At 39.6% G+C, this 25,237-nt stretch overlaps 1 protein-coding gene across 4 annotated transcripts in view; it reads left to right on the top strand.

Moving 5' to 3' along the window:
• ZFAT (zinc finger and AT-hook domain containing) overlaps positions 1-21,290 on the top strand; it is a 271,413-nt gene extending 250,123 nt beyond the window's left edge. For all 4 annotated transcript variants that reach the window (XM_027860422.1, XM_027860423.1, XM_027860424.1 and 1 more), the window contains one exon: positions 19,287-21,290. In XM_027860422.1, coding sequence (XP_027716223.1) covers positions 19,287-19,526 — 240 coding nt within the window. In that variant the 3' untranslated portion in view covers positions 19,527-21,290. The remainder of the gene's footprint in view (positions 1-19,286) is intronic.
• Positions 21,291-25,237: the final 3,947 nt, after the last annotated feature.

Raw genomic sequence — 25,237 nt, 5'->3', positions numbered from 1 at the left:
AGGTCTTTTTCCATTTGGGAGTGGTCCTACTGGAATGTTTGAGCTATCTATCAGTTATTCTTCATTCTCACCATATGAAAAGCCTACCTCCTTTGCCATTTCTTCAGTGTTAGAGAGCTAGCCTTAGAGTCAGGAAGTCCTTAGTTCAAGTCTTGCCTAAGGCATATGCTGACTCTGTATCCCTGGGAATGTTACTTGACTTTTCAGTGCCTCAGGCCACTCTCCAGGATTGCAAGGTGCCAAATGACTATATTTCCCCCACATCCTTTGTCTGCTCTCCACTCAGACAGCCACCATTCAGCCTGGTTCAGGCTTCCATCACCTCTTGTCTGGACTATTGCAACAGCCTTCTGATTGGTCAACCTATTTCAAGTCTCTCCCCCTTCCACTCCATTCACTACTCAGCAACCACAGTAGTTTTCTAAAACACAGGTCTGACCGTATCATTCTACTGGTAACTCCAGCCCAGTGGCTTCCTATTTCCTTTAGGATCAAATATAAACTGCCCAGCTCAGCATGTAAAGCTCTTCACTCCATGGACCCTTCCTGTCTTTCTAATCTTTTAACACATCCCTCTCCTCTTCTGCGACTCTGTGGTCCAGTGATACTCTCCCTTCTGCTGGTTCTCTAACACAATACCTTTGAACTCCTTTTCAACCATTTACCTATGCCCGAAATACTCTCCCCACCAACCCCAATTCTTAGACTCCATGGCTTCCTTGAAGACTTAGTTCAGACTCTCCGTCCTTGAGGAGGCCTTTCCTGGGTACCTTCCAGCTGCTAGTGCTGTCCCCTCTAAGGTAGCCTGTTCTGTTTTTATCAAGTATGTTCTGATGTTTTCACCTGTTAGAATGAGTGTTCCTTGAATCCAAGGACTGTTTACTTTTTATTTGCATTTTCATTATTAGCGAAGTACCTGGTATATATAGGAAGCACTTAATAAATATTTGTGGATTGATTGACTTGGTTTGACCTCCATTGGGAGGAGTTTCATTATCAAGAATTCCGAACATCTGTGAAATCACAGGCTTGAAGGACCAAAAAAAAAATCCATTTTTACCCGTAATTAAAAATACAACCTCTCTAGGCTGTTCTGCTTTGGGGAAGCTCTAATTATTAGGAAGTCTTTTTTGTTTGCTTTTTCTCTGATATTAAGCCTAGATTTGCTTCAACACTTTCAACCTGTTGTTGCCATCTCTGTCCTCCGGTGTCAAAAAGAACAAATCTAATCTCTGTCCCCCTCAGCCCTCTTCCCGACCCTGACAGTCTTCCAAATACTTACAAAACAATCATATTCCCCCTGAGTTTTCTCTTCTCCAGGCTAAATAGTCTCCATTCCTTTAACTAGTACTCATGGGACATGGACTGAAGGCCCTTCACCGTGGTGGTTGCCTTCCTCAGGACACTCCTTCTGCTTCTTCAATCAACTTTAGTGCCAATAACATAAGAAAACAGGTTCAGAGAGGTCACCTCCTATCACAGAGCTAATAAGTGGCGCTCGAGGTCCAAGGAATAAACAGTTTAAAGTGGGTATATGCTTCATGTTTCTACTTGATTACAGAAGACTTCATGAAAGAGAACAGATCCAAGGTGTGCTTTGAAAAAATGGGCAGGAGAGGGTGTAATAGATAGAGAGAACAAAATAATTTCAAATATGGGAAACATTCCAGAACTGGAAGTAAAAGAAACAGACTAAAGGGACCTATCAGTCTTACTTGATTTCTGTTTTTGCAAATCTGTTTCATGGATCAACATGGCCAAAGGAATGTATCATCTAGTAGCAGGTGTGGTAACTGGACTTTTCCATATTTAGCTAAGCTGGTGCTTAAATGGCTGATAAATTAAGCTTCTGGAGCATACCTTCAGACTTTCCAACTTGGTAGAACCTCCCGGAACTTGTTCTCTGCTGACCTCCCCTTGCAGAACTCAGAATAACTTTCATGCTAGGATGAGATATCAAGGGAGTACATACTTACATAATTTTTTTTACTTGAATGAGTAATTCATGCAGGTATGGGTGTTTAGAACTGGATTAAATACCCCCATTCTGTACTTCTGGTAGTTAGATACCTGACCCAGACCATTTTCACAGAGTAAAGCATTGTGACCCACTGATTGTTGTATTTAAGTTTGGATGTTAATCTCTAAGAGATTAAATTACTATATAGTCCCTTAGCTAATCATATGTTAACTGGTGAGCCTATTTTTTTTCCAGTTTCTGGATGAATCTATGATAATGATGATGAGGTAAATTGGAGGGAGGAGAACTGGGAAAGGCAGTTGTGCTGCAATGGAATTTTCCCCCTCAGTGTTCTACGATGGTGCTTGTGACACAGATGGTGTGGTGTCAGTGGAGATGATACATCCAGGCAGCCATCAGCCTCTACAGCAAAGCACTCTATTAGCATGCCAAAATAAGCTCACAAACACCTGATTCCCAGTCCCCAGCTGCACCCAGCAAATCAGTCCTTCTGCAGTGGCCATTATCCTGGCGTGACTTGGCTATGTTCTTTGAGCATGTAAGTGTCAGAGGTAGAATTTAAACTGAAAGTCCACCATTTTGTCTGCTATACCTTACTGCCTCTGATAATTGAATTAGAGAGGTACAAAGCAAAGTGCTTTATGAGATCTAAAACAGCAACAAAACCTTTGTTGTTTAGAAGGACCCAGAAAGACTTCAGGAAGGAAGCAACATTTGAGTTAGAATTTTAAAAATGGATAGCTATTCAACTGGCATGTTTGTGAGGCAGAGTGTGGAGGGTAGGTATGAGAACAAAATTAGCAAAAATATGGAGGCAAGAAAAAAAAAGGACACATACTCTTTAGGTAGGAGTTAATTATGTGGTGGTGGTGGTGGCAGTGGGTTACTATGATATAGGTTTGAGGAGGGATTATAGATGACCTTGAATGCCAGGATGTAGGCATGAAGAAACCAATGGAGACCTTTAAATAGGAAACTATCTTATCTTAGGAAATGCATAGACAAACTGGAGCATATCCAGAAAATTGAAATCAAAATAATAGAATGGGATAACGTTTAATAGAGGATCAGTCACAGGAACTGGAGATACTTTATTTGGAGAAGAAAAGACTTAATAGGAAACATATTAGCCTTCATGCATTTGAAGGACTGTCTGTCACAATGGAAGAAAGATTGGACATGTTCTGCTTGGTCTGAAAGGGCAGACTAGGCCTAATAGATGGAAATTACAGGGGCTGGTAGTGGTGGGACATACCTGCAATCCTTACCACCAGAGAGACTGAGCCTGGTGGATCTCTAGAATGTGAGAATTCTGAGCTTCAATAGGTGTCTATACTAAGTCTGGCATCAGTATGGTGAGCCTCTGGTGTTTAAGTAATCTAAGGACAGGTGAGTTGACTCAGGTTGGAAAGGGATCAGATCACAGTTCCTGTATGATTCAGTAATTAGAGGAGGCCTGTGAGTAGGTCCTGCATTTCCAGCCTGGGCAATCTGGGGAGAACCAATCTAGAAAGGAAGGAAGGAAGGAGGGAGGGAAGGAAGGAAGGAAGGAAGGAGAGAAGGATGGAAGGAAGAAAGGAAGGAAAAGAAATTACAAAGAGGCAGACCTAGGATCAGTGTAAGGAAAAGCTTTCTACTAATTATCTAAAAGGATAATGAGCTATCCTAAGAAGTTGTGAGTTTCCCCCTCATTGTAGGTATTCAAATAGAACCTCACTGACTACTTCTGAATGTTATAGAAGGGATTCTTGTTCACATACAAGTTGGATCAAATGCCCTGTAGTGCTTTTCTGTTTCTCAGATTCTGTGATTTTTTATTTGACCAAATACATACATGAGGAAGATTGCTCAGGCTACAATTGGAATGATGGACTGGATGGGGGAGATTGGAGGAAGCAGTCCCAGCTATTGTACTAGATAAGCAGGTGGCAGGCATTGGGATTAAAGGACATTTGAGGGCATGGATGGCTAGGCTTGTTTGTATTCCTCATGCCTAGCATAGTGGTCTGTAACCAGTCAACCAAGTAAGCATCTAATAAATGCCTTCTATGTGCTAGGCACTCTACCAAGACATTCACCAAATGCTTGCTGTTATTGCCAATTACAGGATTTAGGATTTGAAGGGATCTCTACAAAAGATAATTAAATGTTTTGTGCTTGGCCCCAGAAGGCAGAGCTAGGAGTAGTCAGGGAGCAGAAGTTACAAAGAGGCAAACTTGAGTTGTATGTAAGGACAAACTTCTGAACAGTTAAAGCGGTCCAGATTTGAAATGGGTTTCCTCAAGAAGCGGAGGTCTTCACTTAAGTTTCTCTTCTCCAGAGGTCTTCATATGAAGGTGGCAGGATCACCTGTTGAGTATGTGGCATGTCATAGAGGAGGGTCCTGTTTGGGAACAGGTTGAGCTCTAGTGCTGCTTCAACCTCAAGAGTCTCTTTTTATAGAGGAAGAAACTGGAGCCCAGGAAGAGACTGGACCAGGGTCATACAGTCGGCTGCGAAGCCAGGATGCAGACTTTCTAGTTTCTGAGTACAAATCCACTTCCCTTTCCAATACACTGTTGTAGTGATGTTAATGATGATAATGATGAAAAAAAAAAAGGATGATGCTCTTCCCTGGTTGCAATCTAAGGTCTTCTTTCTGAGGTCCAAAACATTAAAGCTGGCTTGACTCCACTCATCTCCATGGATGCACACCAGAAGGTCCTGTATGCAGAGCCTGAGAATAAGAGAAAAAGACCAACAAAAGAACAAACTCTGCCATCTCCTTTCCTTCCTTTACTAGCCGCCCTGCTGTGTCCTCAATTTCAGGGATGTAAATTAAATTTAGGCAGGCACTGTGCCCCAAGACACATTTTAATAAATAGGAAACAAGTTAAAGTCATTTAAACATTCACTTGAAATGTGAATGCCCGAAGAAAAAACAGTGGGGTCTTTTCTCCCCCTCCCTTCCTCTCATAAGGGATTGTCACTCTCTTAAAAAGATGCTGCAAACTAGATTCTGGGAAAGGGAAGGTGTTAATCATCTTCCCAGTGCCTGACAAAGGTAATAAACACAGGGAGGAAGGGGGAAGCAGGAGGTAAATCGAGGTTTCTTCAGTAACCATTTTTATTTCAGTGTATAGAATTGGATCGGCATTAGACTAATGTCATTCCAATAAATGTCATTCGAGTTTCATTTTATTTCACTGCCAGCATAGGTTTATTTATCTTTCTTTCTTCACCTTTGTTTGTATGTATATGCTGAAGGCTTAGTTCAGTGAGTGTGCAGAGTTTGACGTCACTTGACTAATGCAAGGAAACCCAGATGCCTGATCATCAACAGCAACAGCCTAGACCTGCATTTAGTAATTCAGCTTGTAAAGAATGTGGCATCCTTCACTGGCCTATGCCCTGCCGATAGGAGCCTGTGTGAAGCTCGTAGACTGAGAAGTTATTTGAAAAATATTTTGAAAGCCTTAGGTGAAAGGTGCTGTATAAGTGCATGCTGTTTATTACATCTTCTACAAGAGCTTTTTAAATAGCTCATGCTGGAAGAGCAATCTCCCTTCTCATCATAGCTAACTCTGGGGGATTTAACTGTGAGATAAAACACTTTCTACCCCAATTAGTATTTGTTTGCTATGTTATAGTGTCCTTGGATGTGTCTCCTTGGCATTTGACAGCCCAAAGAGGGACTGCGGCTGACATATTTTATAAAACTAAGAGAAATGTACGTAAGTGAATTGGATTTCAGAGGACATTTGAAGGCTATTAAAATCCTGCCCATCCTTGAAGGCTCAGCTCAAATGCCACCTTTTCCATTAAGCCTTCCCTGATCCCCCATCCAGAAATAAGCTTTCCTTCCTCAGATTTCACATAGCACTTTCTACCTTGATTATGGCCTTCTCATGGCCTATTTTACATCATTCAGTTTGAACCAATAAGCATTAATGGCCTGTGGAATTCAGGGCCTTGTGTCTAGTAAAGGGAGATGTATAGGGACTGGACCAGGGATTTCAGTTGTATAAGGAATTCCTGAAAGAGGAAACTCATTCTACCAATACAAATTGGCACTTTATCCGAAATTTGTAGTCTTAGAAATTTGCTGAGACCACCAAGAGGTGAAGGGGCTTGCCCGGCGTCACACCCCCAGAAGGTGTCAGAGATGGGACTTGAACCTGTTTTGTTGTTGTTGTTGTTTTCAAAGTCAGATCTCTAAGTGCTACACCTCTGATTTCCCAGGTTGGATGATTATGATCTCAAATTGCACATAGTCATTTTCCTGGCCCCCTCCTTTGCATTTGTCTCACTCACATCACAGCTATTTGTTTATTTGTCATTCCCTCAGATTCAAAGTACTGGAAAGTAGGGTGCAGGCTTTATGTATATTGGTTTTCCCAGTACCTGGTACATTGAGAAAGAGCATGGTATTGACAAACTGAAGAGCCCAGAAACTAGGAGGTTGTAGTCTTCTAGGGAGGAGATAACCAAAGTTTGAACTGGAATGATAGAATCTTAGAGTTAGAAGGTCCTTCAGCTATCATGGATATCTGTGAAAAGAGCACTGAGCCTGGAGTCAGGAAGACTTTAGTTGAAATCTGACCTCAGACCTAAAAGCTATATAACCTCTGTTTGCTTCAGTTTCCTCAGCTGTAAAAAGGGGATAATAATAATAGCACCTGCTTCCTGTTGTGAGGATCAAATAAGATAATATTTGTAAAGCACTTACAAATTTCAGCATCTGAAACATAGTAGGCACCATATAAATGCTAGTTATTGTTATTATTGTTATCATTGTCATCATCTTCATCGTCATCCAATCTCACCTTGATACAGTGGATGAATACACTCTGTGACATTTAATTTTATTTCAATAAATATTTGTCAAGTGCCTACCATCTATTTAAAAACTGTATATAGGAATGGGATTACAAAGTCTTAAAAAAAATGGCATGGTTCTTGATCCAAAGGAACTTACATTCTACTGGTTTTCATGCCAGCAGTTATCTAGCCTCCACCTGAAGATTTTTCAGTGACAGAGATATCTCTACAGGTCATTCCACTGGGGGATAGTTCTCATAACCATTAATTCCTAATGGAATCATTAAGAAATCTTCTTTATATTGAGCATAACTTTGCCTTCCTGCAGCTTCTACCTATTGGTTGAAGATGACTAAACCTTCTTATGCATGGCTGCCTTTCAGATGTTTGAAGTCAGTGACCATGACTCCTCTGAGTCTTCTATTTCCCAAGCTAAACATTTACATATAAGGATACAGCAACTAAAGGGATAGCTGTCAGAATGAGGAGGAAGGGGAAGATCCTGAAAGTGGAGAAGTTATTGTTTCAGCTTAGTAAAAGAAGGGAAGTCTTCGCATTGGGGAGCTACAGACTCAGTTGTTATAAGATAGGTAGCTATATAGTTGTGATTTGGTTGAGTTGGCAGTGAGAGAGTTGGTGATATAAGCAGAGTGCTTTGAGGGCCTGGCCTAAGGAATTAAGTGCAGAATGGAGATAACATACCCAGTAATGCCGCTGTACTGTGCCCGATAAATCCTTACTTTACTATTTTAAACAGACATGTATTAAATGGAGGGTTGGGGGTAATATGGATTTCCCAATGCATGATTTAGGTGGTAATTTTTGAAATCCATTGATTATGGTTTTCTGCTGTTATCCTTGCTGTGAGAAGTATTAGGTACAGTTTGGGGGGGTAAAGAGGCCTGTGTCTTGGAGGTTAATTATTCTATAAAAACTAAATAATTCCTACTGTGGAGTATAATATGGAGTGTAATACCCAACCTGTTCATGACTAGTCAAGTGAGGAAGAAAACAAGAATGACTTAAGCAGGCTGTTGTGGACTGGTGGGTTGAATAATTTTCAGTCTTACTGATCTGCGAATTTGTCTTTATTTTTAGTCACTTCTCCTTTATCTATACATATGCGTTTTGCTATATGTAATAAACTATGCTTCTGAAGAAAAGATGTAATGAAAAATATTTTAATAAATCAGATAATGCTTGAATTTGTGAAATTCAAATATATAGCCAGTTTACAACAGTAGTCTCTACCTCTGTACAACAAACTGTGATGTGTAGAGAATATAACATCCCTTTGTATTTATTTATGTCAAGAAAGCATTTGACTCAGTAGAATAAAATGTAGCTTTGAAGGCAGTCTCTTGACAGGGTAGTTATCAAATCATAGAGGTATTCAAGACTCTATGGCAGATATGACTACAGATAACTGTTCAATGATCATGATTGTCGTGATTGACATTAAGCTACATGTTAGTTAGGGAGATATTTTGCCAAAAAGTATTTGCTAGTACTGTGTAAGATGCCCTGTGTAAGATGTATGTATAGAATAAGGATTTTTTTTTTTTTTTGCTGATGGTGAGGGCCATTGCATTTTCCCATTTACAGATGAAACTGTTCTAATTTTGTCAGGGTCTCGAACTCTGTGAAACCTCAGAGAATTGTAAAATAGTAGAAATGAAAGCGGTCAAACTAATCACATAGGAAATTCAAAGTGGTTAAAAATCATGTCACCTATTTTATGACAAGCAGCCAGATAGGTAGCCAACTGAGTTAATCCATCAATATTGTATATTGAAAAAACAGTGCAAATGGACTGGGTCCAGAACTGCACAGAAGAAAGAGATTAACCTGGACCACATGTAGGAAATTAGATAATGTTTTTAATGACCTCCCAACTACTCTGGGCTACAAAATGTAAAACCAGCATTTGTCCAGTGATACTATTTTGCTTCAAATAATGAAATTAAGATCTCAAAAGAATTAAGATTACAAATAATCCAGGGGAAAATGAATGGAAAAAATGTGTGGTTGGTATAAATAGGCTTCAGGTTATCACATTACAAGTAATATGGGTATTAGAATCTTATAGCGTAATGGGGAAAATGTTGGTGTTAAAAAGATAGGTTTTTTTTTTTTACTGTTTCATAGAGCATCTTGTGATTATTGCAAATTCTACATGATTTTCCTAATTTAACTCATTATACTATCTTGTACCTTTTCATTTCTAGACCCAGATCATTGTCCACATGTAGTATCTGTCCAATATAACTTTATTTGTTTGGTTTTTCCTGTGTAGTTGGCTAGTCGAGATTATTTTAAATGGTTATAGTTCTTGTTAGGGAAATGCTATAGTATCCTCCAATCTGATGCAGTTAGCACAATGTCATCTGCCAACAGCAATATCGGGAGGACCTCAGCAAGTAATCTCTCTTCCATTTGGCCTCCATGCTAGACATTCTCCATAATGGTGGCAAATACTTGTGACAAGCATACTGCATTTGATATCGATATTCAGGGGATCATCAAAGTTAGGTCTTTTGTTGCATTTGTCAAAAAATCATTTCTTTTACCTTTACGTGTGCACAGGTCTTACGTTGTTGGAGGAGAGCATATCGAGCTGCGTTTTGCTCTGCCAAATCAAATTTGGTGGGGAGGGGAAGGAAAATGGGGAGGGATGAGCTGGCAAGTCACCAATTAGAAACCAACCTTCCATAGGGATGGAGGACAATCAGGCCTTATTTACCACTGCATCCAGTAGTCCTCTGAGCCCGGCCATCTGCCCTTATGTTCTCTAGACCTCTGTCTCAGCACTATCCTCTGACCTGCTACTGCATCCTTAGGAATTGTGGATCTTTTCATCTACCTTACAGCCAAACTTTTATATGGACTGTCTTCTCCAATTAGATAGTGATCTCCTTGAGAGCAGGGACTGTTTCATTTTTCCTATTGCTCGGCATATGGTAGTCACTTGGCAAGCACATCACATGTAAGGAATTTTTGAGGTCCTTTTGGCTAGCTTATTGTAGCAACTACTTTATACTGAAATAAAAGGTGATTATCTATGTTGATGTGTTTTCCTTCATTTATTTTCTAGGAATTTATTTGAATAGGTCAGATTGGAGCTGTTGTCATTGCATGGCATAATTTCTTCGTATCTTTATCCCGTCTTCTAATTTGGTATTGACTTAAGTCTTTGTTGCTATAAATTGATAGTCTTACTGCTCATAGACAGCTGCTGTGTCCTGCACCAGAGGTGTCAAACGCAAATAGAAATGGATCACTGTGTGCTATGTATTGACTTAGAAAGGCAAAAGTAAAAATTATCTATTGTATTTTTATTCATTTTTTAAAAACATTTCCCAACTACAATTTAATTTGGTTCAGGCTGTCCTTGGGAATTGTGCTGCCCACAGACCTCAAGTTTGACTACTTGGTTCTACCCTTTTCAACTGAAGAAAGTTTTTGCAATTTCCAGATGTATGGCTTTTCAGTAGTCTACAAACCTTTGCTTTCATTCTTAATTCTAAATCATATTTTCTAACACAGTTTTGCCATTGTCCCATAGGTGCACCTTTATATTAAAGTCATTGAGCATCAAGATATAGGAATACTTAGCTTGTAGGAATTTATATAATTTTAATAGATTTTTTTTTTCTGATTCTCAGATGTCTACAACAGATGCTGGTACATCTATGGTACAGCTATGGTTATCTTGATAGTGGCTTTTTGCTTATGCTTATCATAAATATTGCCAAGTGTCTTATAAATAAATTAATAGTTCTTTTTTCCTTTGGGCAGAAGATGAAACCAGTTCCACCAACTACTGTATTTGTTATTCCAAGTAAAATTTATGATCCAACTTTCCATTTAGCACCTCTAATATTTACAAACTGTGTGACTCTGAACAAGTCATTTAACTCTCTGAGCCTTAATATTTTTATCAAGTGGGGGTATGCCTACAGTACCATAAAGCACTATATAAATGTTATCATTGTTATTATTAGTAGCAGTAATTTCCTTTAATTTCCTACTCTAAATTGTAAACAAGACTGTTAGCACTGATATGATCAGTTACACCAATAGCATGTCAACTTTTTGATCTTTGGACAAGAATTTCATTATATTACCAGCAATTAAATTAATCTTTGTGGAAGATGAAAAAAACTTTTAATCATCATACCTTTTTGCCTTTCCACCACTTTGCCACTCTTCCTGCAGAATTGGGAGGGTGCCACCTAGGACCTGGGACTATTTTTTATTATTCTTTCTTTCGTGAGTTTCCATGGCCCTAGAATTTGTGTCATAGTAGCTATTTATGATAGGATGCCCTGTACTTACCTAGACTGATCCTCAGGCAGCAAGTACAGTCTTGGCCAGGGCTAGACTTTCTTGCTTGGAGGGAATATGGCAGAGCTTCTTACACAGAGGCAGAGATCTGCCAGATAGAAGAAACTTTCTTATGTCTGGAAGTAACCAGTTCCTTTTTGAATGACTCTAATTCAAAAAGTCCAAGTTGGACCAGACCTTCTTGGCCATCTGGTTCCATCCTCACCCTAACAAGAAACCTATTTACAATCTGTCCTATAAGTGGCCCTCCAGTGTTTGCTTGAAGACCTCTAGTGAAGGGAGCCCTGTTACTTCTCAGAATGGTAATGGTGATGTTGCTGATGGTGGTTGCTAGTAGTAAATGTAGTGACTAGTATTTATATAGATCTTGAAAGTTTACAAAGTATTTACGTGTATTATCTCATTTGAGCCTCACAACCACCCTCGGAGGTAGACACTGCAACTATTAGTATCCTTTTTTTTTTTCCAGATGATAAAACTGAGGTCAATTGCTTTACTCACATTCAAATAACATGGATTCCAAAGTCTTCTTAACCATAAGGCCAGCACTCTATGCACTGTGATACACTGCCTGAAAGTGAAGTAGTCACTTTCTATTTCTGGATAAATGTAATTGTTAAGAAGTTTTTTTTTTCTTTCAAGTTCAATCAGCCTTTTTTTGCAATTACTATTCATTGTTTCTAGCTCAGCCAAACCCAGGCTAATCTCCCTTCCCTGTAATACCCCTTTGATTTACTTGCAGGTGGTGAGCATGTCCTCCTTAAGGCTTCCCTATTCCAAGTTAAATATCCTTAGTACCTTCAGCTGGTCCTTGAATGGCAAGACTTCAAGGCCCCTCACCATCCTCGTCACCCTCCTCGAGATACTCTCTAACTTAGCAGTACTCATCTGTGATCTGTTCATGTAAGAGTGCAGCAAGATTTGTCTTCCTTGTTCTGGCTATTAGATTCCATTAGTTTGTCGTTATTGGCTCTTTTTTTATACTGCCATATTGCTCTGTTGATTCATATTTAGTTTGTAATCCATTAAAAACCCCTAACCTTTTTTCAGACTGTCTCCTGCCCTGCTTTTCTTCCTTCATCTTGTATTTGTGAAGATGAATTTTTGAAACCCAGTTAGAAGACTTTGCATATTTCTCTATTAAGTTTTATCTTCTATTTAGCCCAATGGCTTCAGTGTAGTATGGTGGATTGAGGGCCAGCCTTGGAATCAGATAGACCTGACCTCAAGACTGTCCTCTAATACTTACTAGCCATGAGACCATGGTTAAATCATTTAACATCAGTTCTTACATCACTTTCTAATACTAAGCTGACCATGAGTTACCAATCTGTAGTACAAATTTTCACGCCACAATTTTTTTTTCTCACACTGATGGCATTACAGAGTTTATTTAAAAAAAAAAAAAAAAGAATTCAGTCTGATATTCTAACCAGTTGAGTCATTAAATTGTTGTTTTTTTCGGATCCTGACTCTAACATCTGGTGTATTAACTATACCTCCCAGCTCTGTGTCTTCTGTAAATTTGATAAGCATGTCAGCAATGTCTTTAACTAAATCATTGATACAAATACTAAATAGCACAGAGCCAGGAACAGCATCTTGGGACATTATACTGGCAACCTCCTGCTACACTGACTACCCAGATGGTCAGTGATTCAGAATCCACAGAACTCTACTGTTGCCTAGTCCATATCTCTCTAAAAGCTAAAAGTAAACTATATTCAGACAATTTCCTTTATCTACCAATTAATTAATGTTATCCAAAAAGGAAATGAGTGAACGGCTGGGTAGGGAAGGGGAGAAAGATATCATTGCAAATGAAGGTTAAAGGGAAAAAAACACCAACATTTTATGTATATCATACATTGTACATATATACAAATAAATGTACACTTTATATTTCATTTTGTACCTAGGCTATATACTTTTGTTTTCCTTTCCTAATGTCCTTTTTATAATACTGTCAAGAATTTTGACAGACATCAAAATCAGGCTTATTACCTTATAATTTGCAGTTTGTCCTCTTTTTTTTGAAAATCTAGCAAATTTTTCCCTTCTTCAGTCCTGTGGGACTTCTCCCATTCTCCATAACATTTGAAAGATGGCAATCACATTCACCAGATCTTTTGGTAGCTAGGATATGGCTTATTGTTGTTGTCTAGTTTTTCAGTTGTGTCTGACTCTCCATGACCCCATTTGAGGTTTTCTTGGCAACGATACTGGAGTGGTTTGCCATTTCCTTCTCCAGCTCATTTTACAGATGAGGAAACTGAGGCAAACAGGGTGAAGTGACTTGCCCAGGGTCACACAGTCAGTAAGTGTCTGAGGCTAGATCTGAACTCATGAAGATGAGTCTTCTTGACTCCAAGCCCAGTGCTCTATCCATTGCATCACCTAGCTGCCCTATGGCTTATTGTATGTGATGCTGAGAATTCATCAACAACAGAAGCATGTTGTTTTATCCCCTTCCTTATTAATTTCAACTTCCTATAAGGCATTTTATTCCAGCTTTTTCAGTTCAAAAGTTATTCTCCTTGACAAGAAAATAGAAGCAAAATAAAAGTTACGTTTTGTAATGTCTAATATTATTTCCATGTCCACTCTGGGTAGGCATTCTATCCTTTCTTCCTGCCTTCTCTTTACCCTAGTATAGAAGTCTGATCTCCTCATTTCCAGCATGTATTTCAGACTATGTCTGTCTTCTTCCTTCTTTGTCATAAATTTGAAGGTACAGTGCTTATTTCCCTTCAAGGTCCCTATTATTTCCACTCCAAAAAAAAGTTCTTCGTTCTTGGTTGGAATCACATTCAGGTCAGAATTTCCTCTTGTTGGTTACACCACTGTTGAAAAAGTAAAATTATCAGTACAGTAAGCCAAAAACATGATTAGCATCTCTGCTTTTGGCAGAGACTGAACTCCAGCAGATGTCTGGGTAATTAAAATTCCCCATCACTGCTCTACCATGCCATCATGTCAGTCCTGTAATCTGTTTCCCAAACTCCTCATCTATTTGCTCCATCTCTCCAGGTGGTCTTTAGTATTATACTTTGATGACAGAAGTGTGTCTGTTTCTACCTCCATTGATCTTTAGCCAAAATCTCTCTTCCAGGCTTACCTTTCTGCCTATCCCAATCCAGTTCCTGAGCTTTCTCATGTGGGTCTTCTTCTTAATATGCAATGCTATTGCATCTACTTTTTATCTTTTCTGTTCCTTTTGGGAGTGGTGCATGGGCGGGGACCTATTGTTATTCTCCCCCCCCACCCATATATTATGTAAGGTAAATTTGTGCTGGCCAAAACCTACCTAGTTTACTTGGGGTTTCCAGGCTAGACTTTTTTCTCTAAGACCAAGCCTTAAACCCCATCACTCTGGATTTCAGGCTTTGGGCAACAAAAGGTCCCTGCCCAAGCGCCACTTAATGTTTTGTTTTTTTGGGGGGGGCCCTCCCCTAGCTCAAAGTGAATGTAAATAGAAACTGTTTCTCTTTTGGTGAGCAACCCTGAGGGTCTTCCCCTCCCAGGTTTTTTTTTTTTCCCCATTGATTTGATTAAAGGGGCCATCCCTTGACTCACTCCTTAAAGAAGCCTATTCACTGAATGGATGTTGCCTCACTCAAAGTGAACACACATGAGAAGACCTTAGCTTAAAAAGGCCAAGGTCTCCCACTGCATCTAGGGCCATCTCCAGTCATCTTGATCTATATCTCTCCACTGGACCCAGGTGACTCTGGAGGAGAAAGTAAGGCTGGTGACCTTGCACAACCCTCTCTCGCTCAAATCAAAGTCAATTGCAAGTGATATCATGAACTCCCTGATGTCATGGTCCTCTTCGAAAATGAATGGCAAACACAGTCCTTTTGGGGGGAAAAATGTGTACCCTCCCAGAAACATGTTCTAGACATGTATCCTATTACACTTTGATATCTCTGAGGTCAAATGTGCTTCCTCAAACTAAGCTATTTAGTTCCCCTTGCTTGTTATTTGTATGTTTTGCATTTAATGGTATTAATTTAATGAAAATTTGTGTTTTAACTCTGTTTTGTAAGAGCAAGCCTATTTCATTAAGTAAAACTCACCTCCATTATTAATCCTAACTAGTGTATGAAGTGGCTTGAAAAGTTTAGACAGAAGCTGTTCCATGACTTTTTAACACACAAACACACACACACACACACACACACACACACATACATATATATGTATATCACAGATCTCTTTCTCACTTTCTCTTTCTCTCTTTTTCTTTCTTTCTCTTTTTTTCTGTGTATACACACACACACACAGACACACACACACGCACACATGGAAGGGACCGTAGAAGTCATCTGATCCAACCTCTTCATTTTACAAATAAGTAAACTCAGACAAGTTGAGTGAGTGACCCATGATCACATAGCTAGGGATTATAATGCTAATAATAATAATAACTATAATTATTATTAATTTTTAAGGGTAGTAACTGGTACTTCTTCAGTACTTTAAGGTTTATAAAGCATGTTAGCTCTGTTCTCATCTACTAGACTTGACCCCAAGTCTCCTGACTCTCAGGTACAGCTTCTGTGCCCTGTGTCATGCTGCCTTTTGTATTGGTCAGAGCCTGTGGTCCACATGCTTTGCCTTCAAGAACCCAAACTCACCTTCACATCCTTTAATGAGGCAAGAGAAGAGAAATGTTTTTAAATTGTAGTAAAACTGATTTTCTAGATGAGGAAACTGAGGGTGTGAGAGGTTAAGAGACTTGCCTATTATCACACATCTGATAAAAGTCTGTTCACAAGTAATTATGTTACACTTTAAGGTTTTTAACCAGCTAAGATTTTTTTCACCTCTGATTTTTTTGGGGAGGAGGTCTAGACCTGTGGTTTAATTGAGAAAGGAAACTCTCAATGAGGAAAGCTCCTTTTACTAAAGCAAGACTTGTAACCCAAAGTCTTAGAAAGTCGTCTGGGGACACCAAGAAGGTTAAAGGTCTTACCTCGGGTCAGATATTCCTGACTCCAAGGCTGGCCCTCTCTCTACTAGGCCACACTGCTTCTTTTGCCATTAAATATTTCCCTATTTTGAGCACTTGGAAAACAGTCTATGGTCCTTCTTGGGTTGGGGATGGGGGTGGGAAATGTGTATCCAAATATTACCATAATATGTAAAAGTTGGTCAGAATGATTGTTTACCATATGTTCTCATAGCTAGCATCATATTGTGTATCTACCTGTGTGACTGTAGACTTGTTTTCAAATGTCAGAGCTAAAAGACTTGGCATAAATTGTATTTGATTACACTGTATTTTCCCAAGTATGAAATTCATAGATAGTTAAGAGGAGAAATGCTTTTGTTGTTCATTTTCCCCATTCCTCCTAGTCTGTCAGTTATTCTCTTTCAAAGGGAAATAAATCAATGCTTACTTCTAAAGGCACAGTTCAAAGTACATTTTCCCAGTCAAGTGAAATAGAAACACAATAACATTCTGTCTGTTCACTCTAGAAAGAAGGCAGGCTAAATGTATTAATGGTTTCTACTGCTCAGGGCAGCTGTGCAGCTCTTGCTAGACGGTCTGTATTCAGATAACACATTCCTCCCAAGCCCAACCGTATGGTAGAGGTAACTACCAGAGATGCCTCTTTTCTGTGTGACCTGAGAATCAGCCTACCTCTGACTCATGTCATCTTCTGTATGGTTTCATAAAGCCACAGCTCTGGAAAGAGTCTTCTGTAGGTCTTCTTGTCTATTCCATTGTTTCCACTCTGAAAGAGAAAGCGAATAAAAGGCAATAAATTGCCATCTTATTTGGGAAAGAAGTCAGGACTCTTGAAGCACAGTCATGAATATAGTTTTATTCATGTCGATATTGTGAAGACAAAGGCAATGGGTTGTGGTTAGGGAATCACCTTCAGTGTCAGAAAAAAGCCACATCCAAGCCACTCCTCAGACCTATTGGCTGAGCGATCCTAAGGGAATCACTCCCTCAGTGCCCCTAAGCAGCACCTCTGAAGCTGTGGGTGACAAGTGAGCTGCTGATCTGTCTTTGGGGAAGCAGTTTCTGCACAGGTCCAAAACAAAATCTCGAAAACATGATACTGGTAATGAATAAACCAAAGAAGAGTTGTAGAAATCATCAGTGATCTTTTCATATTAATCAGTCTTAGTCATCCTGTGCTATTCAGATTCTCTCTGTTCAATCCAACAGGCATTGCTCTAGTACGGGGATGAAAAGGAAAACTATCCCTAGCCCTGAAGCAGCTTTCATTTCATACATTAGCTTTAGACCTTTCTCTAAGAGTGGATTGGCAGGTGGGAGGTCAGGGTGGGAGATGGTTCAACTGCTGGGCATGGAGTTAGGAAGGCCTGATTTTAAATGCTACTTTACTCGCCTGTGTGGCCCTGGGCAAGCCATTTAACCTCTCAGTTTCTTCATCTGTACAATGGGAGTAATCTTAGGCCCCTACCTTCACAGGGTTGTTGTTAGGATTAAATAAGAGAACATATATCAGGTGCTTTGAAAACTTTAAAGTGCTGTATAAATGGTGACTGTTGTTGCTGGAAGAAGAAATACAAAGGTAGAATAAAATAATTTCCAGATTAAAAAAAAAAAAAAAGACTTTGAATATTAGCCAGTATGACCCTCTCTTTTCACAGAGGAGGAAACTCTGGCCTAAAGAGGAGAAGTGACTCACCTGAGGTCACATAGAGATGTTGTATGGCCAGGATCCAAGTACTATCCTCAGTGTAACTTCAAATCCAAAGCTGTTTCCACTGTGCAATACAGCCCTGTTATTCAAAGGATTTAAAAATAAGACCAGTAAGGAAAGAGCTTGTTGAGAGGGTGTCATTCAGGCTGGGACAGGCAAGTCCATTCAATTAGAGTCTCCAATAATATGAAAAAAATCTTCCATGGAGGCTGTTGACCTGCTGGTCTTTGTCTCCACTGAGGATAAAGACAAGGTCAAAGGTACTTATGTTGCAGCTTCAAGGACTTGTGTCCTTTTTAAAAGATAGTTTTCTCTCTGTGAATATTCTCAGAGATTAGAATGGGTTAATAAAAGAAATTGTGGAGGCTCTTTCTGTTTTTTTAAATAGAGGGTAGCTCTTTGCCTGGCTGTCATAGCTTGTGTGATGCTGCCCAAAGGAACAGGTTATCTTTTGAGATCCCTGTGATACCAATAATTCTTTTAAAAGTCCAGAAACAGTGGTCTGTGTTCTTTCTTTCCAGCATGTTTAAGTAACTTGTGCCCATCACTTTACCACGTCTCTTTCAGTTCACTCCCAACAACCCAAATCCTTTCTGCTGCAGCTTAAGCTTATTCATCTTTATCAGTAAAAATAGACAAAGTATTGGCCTCCTCACTTATTTTAAATATATTCTCTTCTCCAAGGGATATACTCCCAATTCCTCTTCAATTTTTTTTTTTTTTTTTAGTGTTTTAGACATTGTTGTAGTTATTATCTGGTATTATCTGGAGAGACCACTTTTTTAGTTTTTGCCATTTAATCTCATTTAACTATAAGCTCCGTAAAAGTCAGAAATCATACCTTATCTAAATATCACAGTCCCTTTTAACCTGACCTAGTGTTTTATACATAATAGATGCTTAATGAATGTGTGATGAATGAATGAATGAGGATCAAACACTGCTAAGTGATCAAGAACCCTGGACTCTGGATTGAGTTGTTTATACCGTCTGTCTTTGGGTTTGCACATGGTAGATGGAGGCCTCTCCTTCATTTCATCCCATGCCACATGGTTATGGTTGATGTTTGGGAACATGGTCTCCCCAGCACTTTGTCAGTTGTTTTAAACACACTGTTCTTCTGCCCAGGATGTCTGAGGCATTATAGTTGATTGATGACTCCCAGAGATAATCATTCCTTGAAAGGGAGTCTGTGCATCTGTCTAGGATGGTATCGATCTTCTCACAAATAGTTGAACTACTAAAATAAAGACACCTATGATAAACTGCTTACATATCTTTCACACAGCTAAAGGGACTGATAGTAAATTGTCAGCAAGGACCCTGACAGCTCTTTGTTTCAGAACATCACATGCCTAGTGATTTCTGCGTGTTTATACCTCAAATAAATTCTCAGACCCCTTTGAGGTCTGTTTTAACTCATTACCCAGCTAGAACCCATATGACCTTGTCCTTCCACTTCTCCCTAGGTGACTGAGGAGGAGCAGAGTGCCAACCATACTGTGATGATCCAGGAGACATTACAGCAAGCCTCAGTGGAGCTGGCCGAGCAGCACCACTTGGTCGTGTCTTCTGATGACGTGGAAGGAATCGAGACAGTGACTGTCTACACCCAAGGGGGAGAGGCCTCTGAGTTCATTGTGTACGTGCAGGAGGCCTTGCAGCCGGTTGAAGAGCAGACTGTGGAGCAATCAGCCCAGGACATCTAGAGAACTGGAGGTTCATATTTTTAGGGCCAAATGAGTCCCCTCATTTTACAGAGGAGAAAACCTAGAAGTCTAGAGAGGTGACAAGCCAACAACCACATCACAGTGCCTCTAGGATGTGTCCCTGGTGGATTAGATACAGAAAATTGCCCAGCACTTGCAAAATTTTCCAATTCCTCATCCCGTCCTGCACCAGCATTTCTGACATGGTACCACATGCAACTAGTCTGGCTGTTGATGAATTACTGATCTGTTTGGCTCCCTGGGCAGCTATTTAGCCCTTATCTTCCCAGCCTTCTCTAGCTTGCTTCTAAAAAGACTTTTGCACAGTACCCATCTCCCCTCCATGCCACACACACACACAAATAGAAAATGCCCATTTTTTTGCTGTAAGATGTATTTTAGGAGAAAACTTTCAACCCTAGTCAGAACCTGCCCTAAATCTCCAAATAAATCCTCAGCCAGATGGTAGATCCCTGTGTAATATGCCCATTTCCTCTCCAGTGTTATCAAAGAGAAGATTCTCTTGTGGAAGGTAAACTACAATATTAAGACAAAGTGGCCTTATGGACAGAAGACGAATTTTGAAGAGCCTTAGTGAAGGGGAGGGGGCAATGGGGTGAGGGAGGGAGTGGTTTCTAGCTTTTTACTTCCTGTTTTATCCATAAAGTTCCAGCTCAACTCAAGCAGATCAGACATTTTTAGCAAGTAAACAGAGCACAGAGCAGAATTACTCAGCCTTTCATACCTACACGTGTTTTTCCATTTCTTCTTGGAATTATTTTGCTTCTTCCCATTCTCTCCCTTCTTTTAAATGTACCTTTAGAACCACTGGCTTGTAGCAGCAGTGGTGGTGAGAGGCGTAGGTCAGGAAGGGAATGTAATTGGATAAATAACTCTCTGGGTATTTTCCTGTTTCTCATTTAAATCATGGTAGCTTCAGTTTTATATTTTATGATCCCAGAGTCTTAGATTTTAGCATCAAATGCAAATGGTACTTGTCCATGTCCCAGATACTTGAAAAGCAATTCTCAGTTGTTTTATTCCCATTAAAATAATTCAGATTTATACTTTTTTTTAGGTTTATAATTTTTCCTTCTAGTTCCTTGTGCCAGGTACATTTTTTGCTACCTCCAGAGGAATGAAAATGCACCTTTCTTTGATATTTTATTTGAAAGTAACAATAAACTGACCATACAAAGACTTTGTTATGCTTTATTGCTCGATCAAACTTCAAATCCAAATCCAAATTTTTGTCCGCTAGAACATCACAGCATAAATAGAGACCTTAGAGATCAACTAAGGAAAATGAAGCCCATGATATAATCAAAAGAGTACTGAATTTTGACTAAAAAGACCTGGGTTCAAATCCTGACTCTTCTGTAGAATACCTGTGAAGCCTTTTCCCAAGTCATTTAGCCTCTGTTGGTCTCAGTTTCTTCAACTATTAAATAATTGATTTGGATTTTATGATCTCTAGGGAGCTTCCAGCCCTAGACCCTATGATCATAAATGACCAGGTCAGAGTCATACAGCTGATAAGTCATGGCACCAGATATCAAAGCCAAATCTTCTAATTCCTAATCCAAAGCTCTTTTCTTGTTGGCTTCACCAAAGCTCTTTTCTTGTTGGTTTTCACCCATGAGGAACACCAGTAGACAAACAAGGTAAAATGGACAAATGGGAGCAGATCCAGAGGTGGCCAACCCATCCATATAATGGGGATGTACAAGGTTTGGGGACTTCAATAAAAGATGTCCAATTTCCCTTCCCATCCTAGAATTCTGTATTTCTTTTCTCATTCAATTTAATAATAGCTACTAATCATTCTTCCATTTGTAGTAATAATAATAGCTCACATTTATCTAGTCCTACACAGTTCATTTAAAAACAAACAAACTCCAAAGTTATAGAAGAAGCATGCAGCAGTAGAGAGTACTGGGGCTTGGAGAGGACTATCTGAACTCAAATCTCCAACTTCTGACATTCACTTAGGTATGTGACTCAGGGCAAGTTGCTTAATCTCTCCTTAGGACATATCTACTGTCTAGTCATAGATGGGTTGTCATCTGTTTTGGTGAAACCTGGAGTTCTGGACATTAAAGATATGGTAGATCTTTCATGTATCAAGATAAATTGTTCATATCCATTCCTGCCCCCCACCCCATCTAACAATACTTGTAGGAAGTACACGTATTATTATTGCCATGTTAATGATATAGTAACTGAGACTTAGAGAAGCTTAGGGACTTGCTCAGAGCCATACAGCAAATGGAGAAGCTGCTACATGAACTTAGGTCCCGTGATACAAAGCCTAGCAATTGCTCTGCTGCAGCCTATTGATAGCTCTTTGGCAGGTGGAGCTGGGACCCATTCTTGAAATGTATTCTCAAAAGATGCCTAATGTCAGATTTTTTTTTCAATGTCATAATCAGTTTGTTGAATTGTCTTTCTCTTTTTCTATTTTAACAAAACTTCTTTGTTGTAACAATGGATCTCTGGGAAAAAAAAGGAAAGAACACAAAAATCTAGGATATGACAAGACAAAAATAATAAAAAAGTAAGAAAAAAGTATACAAAAAAGAGAGGGAGATTCTGAAAGAGAAGAAATGACAAAACTAATGTTGGAATCCAAGAAAACTCCACCACAAAAATCAATCTACCCAAAATAAAAGAGCATTTTGAGTTTTGAGCACTCAGGGACACAGCCAGACATGGAGACTACTCCCTCCTGTGAAAACTGCCTATCCTGCCTAAAGAGAAGACATTACTGTGGCACCTTCTTTTTATTTTTCTTCTACTCTATCATTAACATGTATATTACTCAATAAGTAAGAATAATGTGTGTTCATAAAAACAAATCTATTTTTAAAGAGCTTTTCTAGACATTGGGACTCTCACAAAATTCTAAGCAAAAACTCTTATTGGTTCTATGAAAATGCAGTGACTTCAAATATAGTTCTGTTGATGAATTATTTTTGTTGCCTGTGAACCAGCCTAGCCAGGTTCAGAGAAGCTCACTACCATAAGACTGATCACCAGATGATTAGTTTGGGGGTCATCAAGACTCATGAAATAGACAAATACGAAAATAGCCTCATCTTGTGTGGCTCCTGCTTTCAAACTATACATACATACATATATGCACAGGATAAATCAGAACTTATCAATAGAAAGAAGATCTTAGAATTAAGGGGGATCAGGAAAAGCTTCCTATAGAAAGTGGGATTTTAGCTGGGACTTGCAAACTAGGGAAGCCAAAAGAAGGAGATGAGGAGGGGCAAGGCATTTAAAGCATGGGAACAGCTAGTGAAAAGGCCCAGAGTTGGAAGATGGTTCTTGTTCAAAGATCTTCAAGGAAGCCAAATGTCACTGTAACTGAGTACTTTGGGGTGGGGGAGAAGGTGTAAGGTTTGGGAATACTGGAAAGGTGGGGTTGGGGTAGGTTATGAAGGACTATCTACGTCAAACTGAGTATTTTATATTTGATCCTAGAGGTGATGGGGAATCACTAGAGTGAATGGGCGGGGGGGGCGGGGAGTGGGGGGGCACAGATGTTAGCATGGTCAGAACTGAACCTTAGGAAGATCACTTTGATAGCTCACGATGGATTGGAGTAGGGAGACGCTTACATCAAAGAAACCAATCAGCAAGCTATTGCGGTACTCCAGGAGTGACTGACGGGGGCCTGCATCAAGGTGAGTGTCATAGGAGAGGAAACATGGCACAGATATATTATGAAGGTAAAATTGACAGGCCTCGACAGCAAATTGGATATGGGATGAGAAAGAGTGAGGAATTGAGAACGCCGAGCTTGTAAATCTGAGTGACTTGGAGGATTGTAGTACCCGCAACAGTAATAAGGAACTTAGGAGAAGAGGGAAGATTTTGGAGGAAAGATGAGTTCAATTTCAGACCTGTCAAATTTAAGATGTCTCTAAGATACCCTGTTTAAGATGTCTGCTAAGCAGTTGTAGATGCAAGACTAGAGGTCAGCAGAGAAATTAGCACTGGGTAGGTAGATTTGAGAGTGCTAAGACAGATAGAGATAATAATTGAACCCAAGGGAGCTGATGAGATCACCAAGTGAAATGGTATAGAGGGAGAGGAGGAGAGTATCCAGGCCAGAGCTCCATGGGACACCAATAGTTAGTGAACATGACCTAGATGAGACTAAGAAAGATAGGTGGAGACCCAGGAGAGAGTAGTGTCATGAAAACCTAGAGAAAAGTATCCAAGAGAAGAGGCTAATGAACAGTGTCCAAAGCTACAGAGAAGTCAAGAATGAAAACTGATAAATGTCCGGTGAATCTGGCAATTAAGAGACAATTGGTAACTTTGGGGAGAGAAATTTCAGTTAAATGAGAAGGGTAGAAGCAAGACTATAAAGAGGGGTGTGAAATGAAAGGAAGTGACAGAAAAGGTATCTGTTACATATGATCCTCCCAAGGAGTTGAGCCAGAAAAGGCAGGAGAGAGGGGATGATAGCTAGTGGGGATAGATGAATCAAGTGAGGCTTTTTGAGCACATGGAGGAGAGGCATAGACATATTGTATGTAGTAGAGAAAGAGCTAGGAGAAGAAACAAGGTAAGTGAGAGTGTAGTGATGATAGAGGAGACAATCTGTTGGAGAAGACAGGATGGAATGAGACTGCTACAGCTATAGTGTGCCAGGGAATGTGCTAAATGCTGGGGATACAAAGAAAGGCAAAAGACAGTCCCTACTTTCAAGGAGCTCAAAGTCTAATGGGCGAGAGGGGAGAACAACATGCAAATAAATCCAAACAAGCTATATCCAGGATAATTGGAGATGACCAAGACGGGGAAGGCAGTAGAATTAAAGGACACCGGGAACAGCTTCTTGCAGAAATTGTGATTTTAGTGGGAACTTGAAGGAAGTTGGGAAAACAGGAAGCAGAGATGAGGAGGGAAAGCATTCCAGGTATTCCAGGTATAGGGAACATGCAGGGTACGTGTCCAGAGTTGTGAAATAAAATATTTTGTTCAAAGAACATCAAGGAAGCCACTGGATCACAGAATGCATGGAGGGATATAAAGTGTAAGAAGACTGGAAAGGTAGTGGCCATGACAAGGTGGGGAGGGGAGGTTCAGGTTATGAACATTTTGGAATGGCAGAGAAAGGATTTTATATTTGTTCCTGGAAGCAATAGGGAATTACTGAAATTTAGTCTGTGTGTGTGTGTGTGTGTGTGTGTCTGTGTCTGTGTCTGTGTGTGTGTCTGTGTCTGTGTCTGTGTCTATGTGTGAGAGAGAGACAGAGAGACAGATGGACAGAAAGAAGTACATAAGAGGATTAGTAAATGCTATGTGATCAGAGAAAGGGGGAATGATTTCCAGTAATAGGAGAGGGGGAATCAACAAAGTTTTCATAGAGAAGATGGCATTTAAGTTGGACTTTGAAAGATGGATCTACTATAACATCCATGTCAAAGGCAGAATTTGGGGTTGAGTACAACAGGGATCATACTGTCATCCTTAATGTCCAGCCTCAGTGATTTACTACCTTATGTGACTCTGTCCTAGTTACTTAACATTTTTGGGATTTTCAGTTTGCTCAACTGGAAAATGGGAATAATTAAAGCACTGACCTCAGTCTCACCAGAATGATCTAATGAGACAATATATTTAAAGATCTTTATATACCTTTTTAAATAACATTTTATTTTTCCCCAATTATATGTAAAACAATTTTT

The sequence above is a fragment of the Vombatus ursinus genome, unplaced genomic scaffold, assembly GCF_900497805.2.
Source record: "Vombatus ursinus unplaced genomic scaffold, bare-nosed wombat genome assembly UNPS02014180.1, whole genome shotgun sequence".
Classification (NCBI taxonomy): domain Eukaryota; kingdom Metazoa; phylum Chordata; class Mammalia; order Diprotodontia; family Vombatidae; genus Vombatus; species Vombatus ursinus.
The sequence above is the reverse complement of the archived record's forward strand: the minus strand, read 5'-3'. Positions and strand labels throughout refer to the sequence as shown.